General features: G+C 47.9%; 1 protein-coding gene across 1 annotated transcript in view; it reads right to left on the bottom strand.

Annotated features, from left to right (window-relative positions):
• LOC120030952 (FH1/FH2 domain-containing protein 3-like) overlaps positions 1–8,373 on the bottom strand; it is a gene marked incomplete at its 5' end in the record, with an annotated part of 90,539 nt that extends 82,166 nt beyond the window's left edge. The window contains one exon of the mRNA XM_038976459.1: positions 8,302–8,373. Coding sequence (XP_038832387.1) covers positions 8,302–8,373 — 72 coding nt within the window. The remainder of the gene's footprint in view (positions 1–8,301) is intronic.
• Positions 8,374–8,774: the final 401 nt, after the last annotated feature.

Below are 8,774 nucleotides of genomic sequence, written 5' to 3'. Positions count from 1 at the left end.
TTCCATTCCAGGCTGTATCACAGCGGTCTAAGACACTGCATCTCAGTGCTAGAGGCATCACTATAGACACCCTGGTTCCATTCCAGGCTGTATCACAGCGGTCTAAGACACTGCATCTCAGTGCTAGAGGCATCACTAGAACACCCTGGTTCCATTCCAGGCTGTATCACAGCGGTCTAAGACACTGCATCTCAGTGCTAGAGGCATCACTATAGACACCCTGGTTCCATTCCAGGCTGTATCACAGAGGTCTAAGACACTGCATCTCAGTGCTAGAGGCATCACTAGAACACCCTGGTTCCATTCCAGGCTGTATCACAGCGGTCTAAGACACTGCATCTCAGTGCTAGAGGCATCACTAGAACACCCTGGTTCCATTCCAGGCTGTATCACAGAGGTCTAAGACACTGCATCTCAGTGCTAGAGGCATCACTATAGACACCCTGGTTCCATTCCAGGCTGTATCACAGTGGTCTAAGACACTGCATCTCAGTGCTAGAGGCATCACTATAGACACCCTGGTTCCATTCCAGGCTGTATCACAGGGGTCTAAGACACTGCATCTCAGTGCTAGAGGCATCACTATAGACACCCTGGTTCCATTCCAGGCTGTATCACAGAGGTCTAAGACACTGCATCTCAGTGCTAGAGGCATCACTATAGACACCCTGGTTCCATTCCAGGCTGTATCACAGCGGTCTAAGACACTGCATCTCAGTGCTAGAGGCATCACTATAGACACCCTGGTTCCATTCCAGGCTGTATCACAGCGGTCTAAGACACTGCATCTCAGTGCTAGAGGCATCACTATAGACACCCTGGTTCCATTCCAGGCTGTATCACAGCGGTCTAAGACACTGCATCTCAGTGCTAGAGGCATCACTATAGACACCCTGGTTCCATTCCAGGCTGTATCACAGCGGTCTAAGACACTGCATCTCAGTGCTAGAGGCATCACTAGAACACCCTGGTTCCATTCCAGGCTGTATCACAGAGGTCTAAGACACTGCATCTCAGTGCTAGAGGCATCACTATAGACACCCTGGTTCCATTCCAGGCTGTATCACAGAGGTCTAAGACACTGCATCTCAGTGCTAGAGGCATCACTAGGACACCCTGGTTCCATTCCAGGCTGTATCACAGAGGTCTAAGACACTGCATCTCAGTGCTAGAGGCATCACTATAGACACCCTGGTTCCATTCCAGGCTGTATCACAGCGGTCTAAGACACTGCATCTCAGTGCTAGAGGCATCACTAGAACACCCTGGTTCCATTCCAGGCTGTATCACAGAGGTCTAAGACACTGCATCTCAGTGCTAGAGGCATCACTATAGACACCCTGGTTCCATTCCAGGCTGTATCACAGCGGTCTAAGACACTGCATCTCAGTGCTAGAGGCATCACTAGAACACCCTGGTTCCATTCCAGGCTGTATCACAGAGGTCTAAGACACTGCATCTCAGTGCTAGAGGCATCACTATAGACACCCTGGTTCCATTCCAGGCTGTATCACAGCGGTCTAAGACACTGCATCTCAGTGCTAGAGGCATCACTATAGACACCCTGGTTCCATTCCAGGCTGTATCACAGAGGTCTAAGACACTGCATCTCAGTGCTAGAGGCATCACTAGAACACCCTGGTTCCATTCCAGGCTGTATCACAGCGGTCTAAGACACTGCATCTCAGTGCTAGAGGCATCACTATAGACACCCTGGTTCCATTCCAGGCTGTATCACAGCGGTCTAAGACACTGCATCTCAGTGCTAGAGGCATCACTATAGACACCCTGGTTCCATTCCAGGCTGTATCACAGAGGTCTAAGACACTGCATCTCAGTGCTAGAGGCATCACTAGGACACCCTGGTTCCATTCCAGGCTGTATCACAGAGGTCTAAGACACTGCATCTCAGTGCTAGAGGCATCACTAGGACACCCTGGTTCCATTCCAGGCTGTATCACAGAGGTCTAAGACACTGCATCTCAGTGCTAGAGGCATCACTATAGACACCCTGGTTCCATTCCAGGCTGTATCACAGCGGTCTAAGACACTGCATCTCAGTGCTAGAGGCATCACTATAGACACCCTGGTTCCATTCCAGGCTGGATCACAGCAGTCTAAGACACTGCATCTCAGTGCTAGAGGCATCACTATAGACACCCTGGTTCCATTCCAGGCTGTATCACAGCGGTCTAAGACACTGCATCTCAGTGCTAGAGGCATCACTATAGACACCCTGGTTCCATTCCAGGCTGTATCACAGCGGTCTAAGACACTGCATCTCAGTGCTAGAGGCATCACTAGAACACCCTGGTTCCATTCCAGGCTGGATCACAGCGGTCTAAGACACTGCATCTCAGTGCTAGAGGCATCACTAGGACACCCTGGTTCCATTCCAGGCTGTATCACAGAGGTCTAAGACACTGCATCTCAGTGCTAGAGGCATCACTATAGACACCCTGGTTCCATTCCAGGCTGTATCACAGCGGTCTAAGACACTGCATCTCAGTGCTAGAGGCATCACTATAGACACCCTGGTTCCATTCCAGGCTGTATCACAGCGGTCTAAGACACTGCATCTCAGTGCTAGAGGCATCACTATAGACACCCTGGTTCCATTCCAGGCTGTATCACAGCGGTCTAAGACACTGCATCTCAGTGCTAGAGGCATCACTAGAACACCCTGGTTCCATTCCAGGCTGTATCACAGCGGTCTAAGACACTGCATCTCAGTGCTAGAGGCATCACTATAGACACCCTGGTTCCATTCCAGGCTGTATCACAGCGGTCTAAGACACTGCATCTCAGTGCTAGAGGCATCACTAGAACACCCTGGTTCCATTCCAGGCTGTATCACAGCGGTCTAAGACACTGCATCTCAGTGCTAGAGGCATCACTATAGACACCCTGGTTCCATTCCAGGCTGTATCACAGCGGTCTAAGACACTGCATCTCAGTGCTAGAGGCATCACTATAGACACCCTGGTTCCATTCCAGGCTGTATCACAGAGGTCTAAGACACTGCATCTCAGTGCTAGAGGCATCACTAGAACACCCTGGTTCCATTCCAGGCTGTATCACAGCGGTCTAAGACACTGCATCTCAGTGCTAGAGGCATCACTATAGACACCCTGGTTCCATTCCAGGCTGTATCACAGAGGTCTAAGACACTGCATCTCAGTGCTAGAGGCATCACTAGAACACCCTGGTTCCATTCCAGGCTGTATCACAGCGGTCTAAGACACTGCATCTCAGTGCTAGAGGCATCACTAGAACACCCTGGTTCCATTCCAGGCTGTATCACAGAGGTCTAAGACACTGCATCTCAGTGCTAGAGGCATCACTATAGACACCCTGGTTCCATTCCAGGCTGTATCACAGTGGTCTAAGACACTGCATCTCAGTGCTAGAGGCATCACTATAGACACCCTGGTTCCATTCCAGGCTGTATCACAGCGGTCTAAGACACTGCATCTCAGTGCTAGAGGCATCACTATAGACACCCTGGTTCCATTCCAGGCTGTATCACAGGGGTCTAAGACACTGCATCTCAGTGCTAGAGGCATCACTATAGACACCCTGGTTCCATTCCAGGCTGTATCACAGAGGTCTAAGACACTGCATCTCAGTGCTAGAGGCATCACTATAGACACCCTGGTTCCATTCCAGGCTGTATCACAGCGGTCTAAGACACTGCATCTCAGTGCTAGAGGCATCACTATAGACACCCTGGTTCCATTCCAGGCTGTATCACAGCGGTCTAAGACACTGCATCTCAGTGCTAGAGGCATCACTATAGACACCCTGGTTCCATTCCAGGCTGTATCACAGCGGTCTAAGACACTGCATCTCAGTGCTAGAGGCATCACTAGAACACCCTGGTTCCATTCCAGGCTGTATCACAGAGGTCTAAGACACTGCATCTCAGTGCTAGAGGCATCACTATAGACACCCTGGTTCCATTCCAGGCTGTATCACAGAGGTCTAAGACACTGCATCTCAGTGCTAGAGGCATCACTAGGACACCCTGGTTCCATTCCAGGCTGTATCACAGCGGTCTAAGACACTGCATCTCAGTGCTAGAGGCATCACTAGAACACCCTGGTTCCATTCCAGGCTGTATCACAGAGGTCTAAGACACTGCATCTCAGTGCTAGAGGCATCACTAGAACACCCTGGTTCCATTCCAGGCTGTATCACAGAGGTCTAAGACACTGCATCTCAGTGCTAGAGGCATCACTATAGACACCCTGGTTCCATTCCAGGCTGTATCACAGCGGTCTAAGACACTGCATCTCAGTGCTAGAGGCATCACTATAGACACCCTGGTTCCATTCCAGGCTGTATCACAGCGGTCTAAGACACTGCATCTCAGTGCTAGAGGCATCACTATAGACACCCTGGTTCCATTCCAGGCTGTATCACAGCGGTCTAAGACACTGCATCTCAGTGCTAGAGGCATCACTATAGACACCCTGGTTCCATTCCAGGCTGTATCACAGCGGTCTAAGACACTGCATCTCAGTGCTAGAGGCATCACTATAGACACCCTGGTTCCATTCCAGGCTGTATCACAGCGGTCTAAGACACTGCATCTCAGTGCTAGAGGCATCACTATAGACACCCTGGTTCCATTCCAGGCTGTATCACAGCGGTCTAAGACACTGCATCTCAGTGCTAGAGGCATCACTAGGACACCCTGGTTCCATTCCAGGCTGTATCACAGAGGTCTAAGACACTGCATCTCAGTGCTAGAGGCATCACTATAGACACCCTGGTTCCATTCCAGGCTGTATCACAGCGGTCTAAGACACTGCATCTCAGTGCTAGAGGCATCACTAGAACACCCTGGTTCCATTCCAGGCTGTATCACAGCAGTCTAAGACACTGCATCTCAGTGCTAGAGGCATCACTATAGACACCCTGGTTCCATTCCAGGCTGTATCACAGCGGTCTAAGACACTGCATCTCAGTGCTAGAGGCATCACTATAGACACCCTGGTTCCATTCCAGGCTGTATCACAGCGGTCTAAGACACTGCATCTCAGTGCTAGAGGCATCACTAGAACACCCTGGTTCCATTCCAGGCTGTATCACAGCGGTCTAAGACACTGCATCTCAGTGCTAGAGGCATCACTATAGACACCCTGGTTCCATTCCAGGCTGTATCACAGCGGTCTAAGACACTGCATCTCAGTGCTAGAGGCATCACTATAGACACCCTGGTTCCATTCCAGGCTGTATCACAGAGGTCTAAGACACTGCATCTCAGTGCTAGAGGCATCACTATAGACACCCTGGTTCCATTCCAGGCTGTATCACAGCGGTCTAAGACACTGCATCTCAGTGCTAGAGGCATCACTATAGACACCCTGGTTCCATTCCAGGCTGTATCACAACTGGCTGTAATTGGGAGTCCCATAGGGCGGTGCACAATTGGCCCAGCGTTGTCTGTGGTAGGCCGTCATTGTAAATAAGAATTTGTTCTTAACTCACTTGCCTAGTTAAATAAAGGTTCATAAAAAAATACATAAATATAGGGAAGTGTTTCCCGAACTCTGTCTCCTGGGGCCACCTCCTGGGAGCACATTTAGTTCCCCCCCCCCCCCCAGCACTACACAGCTGATTGAAGTAATCCAAGCTTGATGATGAGTTGGTTAGTGTTAGGGCACAAACCTACACTTGCACCCAGGGGGGCCTCGGAACCTATGTGTGAAACCCTGCTGTCAGGTATGACAGGAGAGATGGTTACTGTAGGCTACGTACACACTGGAATCAGGACACCAAACATCAACATACCTTCTGAACAGAATATTACAATAGGAAGGAACTTGTTTTGACCTTGTGTTTTAGGCCCAGTGGATACTGGGAAGGAAAATAGTCCTCAGGAGTGAAATTCAATGTAGACAATGTGTCTAGGGAACTATGGCTGGAGAACCCCTTTAATTACTAGATCAGGAGTGCCTTATTACACACAAAAGGCATGGGGCCCTGTTGAATAACCTTCAACTCTGTGGCTATAACCCTACTATAACACAATTAGCTCTAATCTAATTGATCCAATTGGATGAATGTATTTCTGAACAACAGGTTCCCAGCTTGCTTCAGTCCTAAATGGCACCCTATTCCCTATGTAGTGCACTACTTTTGACTAGAGTCCTATGAGGCCCTGGTCAAAAGTAGTGCACTATAAAGGGAACAGGGTGCTACCCACTGGGAGAGCAATTTATACTGAACCAACTGATCTGAGCTCAGTGTTATTTCTTTATACTGAACCATCTGATCTGAGCTCAGTGCTATTTCTTTATACTGAACCAACTGATCTGAGCTCAGTGCTATTTCTTTATACTGAACCAACTGATCTGAGCTCAGTGCTATTTCTTTATACTGAACCAACTGATCTGAGCTCAGTGCTATTTCTTTATACTGAACCATCTGATCTGAGCTCAGTGCTATTTCTTTATACTGAACCATCTGATCTGAGCTCAGTGCTATTTCTTTATACTGAACCATCTGATCTGAGCTCAGTGCTATTTCTTTATACTGAACCATCTGATCTGAGCTCAGTGCTATTTCTTTATACTGAACCAGCTGATCTGAGCTCAGTGCTATTTCTTTATACTGAACCATCTGATCTGAGCTCAGTGCTATTTCTTTCACTTTGACGTCCTGATCTATTCCACACAATGTTTCATTGGCAGCCTGTCCAGTTTTGTAATATCAAAAGGCCTTGGGAGAGCTACATGAAAAGGCATGTTTTAGTGGACTGTTTATCCAAGTCTTTTTGACTTAATACGAGACAAATATCTTACAATATTGAAGAGGACAACTAAGACCACTGTAGCAGTGCTTCGATACTGGGACATGGAATATAAGGAAAAACACAGTATTATCATAACCCTGAAATACATAGTGAATGACCCTGTCATATTTGTATATTTCTGCTGAGATTGTCTCCTATATTTCAGCATGTTACAGTAGTATTTTATTTGCAGAGCCTCATGTCCGCTTGCCAAATCCTGCACTTTATGTTCTTCTCCTAGACGACAAACCCGCCTGGGGCTCTCACACCTGTCGACGGCTCAGTCATTTAAGTACAGGAGGGAGGTTTTCATCAGGCTTCGGAGTGGGCTATGCAACGCTAGGCTAGGAGCTAGTGCTCAGGTGGGGAGTGAGGGGGAGAGGTGTGTGTGTGTGTGTGTGTGTGTGTGTGTGTGTGTGTGTGTGTGTGTGTGTGTGTGTGTGTGTGTGTGTGTGTGTGTGTGTGTGTGTGTGTGTATATACTGTTGGGTGGTCAGTCTTAGAGCTCCCCTCCCTCATAGGAATACACACCAGTGTTTCCAGGACAGCTTCTACATGATGGAGAGCCCAGTCATTTGGCAAAACCACTGTGTATACAAGTGTGTACTCACACAGAGAGAGAAAGTTCCAGACACACACAGCTGGGCTGGAACTGAAATATTACACAGTCTGAGACCACAGAGCTGGAGACACTGTACCTTCTGATAACATTTAGGTATAGACCTGCAGCAGACAACATTTTAACAGGGTTTCTTCATCCAAACACATGGACGCACTATATTGATACAAGCTCTTTAGGGGAGAGGTTACTCAAGTGCAGTTGCTTGTGTGTATGTGTGTGTGTGTGTATGTGTGTGTGTGTGTGGTAACATGCACTTCCTCCAAACCTGACCTAGTCATTCCAAGTGTGCACAGCCACAGTGAGACGTCCTGATCTATTCCTGTATTTCTCTGTCAACATCTGTAGCTCACTTTTCCTTCCAACGGTCTCCTGAAGTGATGTTTAACACTCCCCCTCTAGCCTCCACAGTGATTCCCTGCCAGGCCAGCCAGCCCCAGTGTGTGAAGCAGGGCTCTGGCCAAGCATGGACCTGAGCACAGCAGAGTACAGCATAGCTGCCACGGAGGCAGTCTACTCTCACTGCAGAGCTCTGTTCAGATAGCTAGGAAAATATTACTGTACAGTGTGTGTGTTTGTGTTAAGTATGTTTGTATGAGCACTTGCTGTACAAAGCATGCGTGTGTGTGTGTGTGTGTGTGTGTGTGTGTGTGTGTGTGTGTGTGTGTGTGTGTGTGTGTGTGTGTGTGTGTGTGTGTGTGCGTGTGTGTGTGTGTCCAACACACTCGTGCATATGTGCATACACGTGTGTGTGTGTGTGTCATATGGGCGAATGTGTGATAGTTAATGATAAACAAGAGCCATTAGTAGACTATCGTTGCAGTATTAATGAATCTGACATTCTCAGGCTGCTGCTAAGACAAAAGGGAGGGGAACATTACCTGAAAGATCTGCTTGAGGGAAAACAGGGCTCTCCTCAGCTCTCGTCCATTTGAGTTGTAGAGTTTCTCTAAAAGAAGAGAAAGAAGAGAAAGAAAGGATCAGTTTACAGTCACACACAGCTGTGGTACTTTTCCATGTCAATGACTCAAGGAAAAAGCTAACTAATCAAAGGCTTATTGTCCAAGCGATTGGCGAGATAACCCTGCATGTGTGAGTGAAACCCTGCGTCAGATTTCTACCTTGTCAGCTCGGGGATTCGATCTTGCAACCTTTCAGTTACTAGTCCAACGACCTAACCACTAGGCTACCTGCCGCCCCAGATATGAACTATAACCTTTAGTATATGAACTATAACCTTTAGTATATGAACTATAACCTTTAGTATATGAATTATAACCTTTAGTATATGAATTATAACCTTTAGTATATGAACTATAACCTTTAGTATATGAACTATAACCTTTAGTATATG

Source organism: Salvelinus namaycush, chromosome 37 (assembly GCF_016432855.1).
Source record: "Salvelinus namaycush isolate Seneca chromosome 37, SaNama_1.0, whole genome shotgun sequence".
In the NCBI taxonomy this organism is placed as follows: domain Eukaryota; kingdom Metazoa; phylum Chordata; class Actinopteri; order Salmoniformes; family Salmonidae; genus Salvelinus; species Salvelinus namaycush.
The sequence above is the reverse complement of the archived record's forward strand: the minus strand, read 5'-3'. Positions and strand labels throughout refer to the sequence as shown.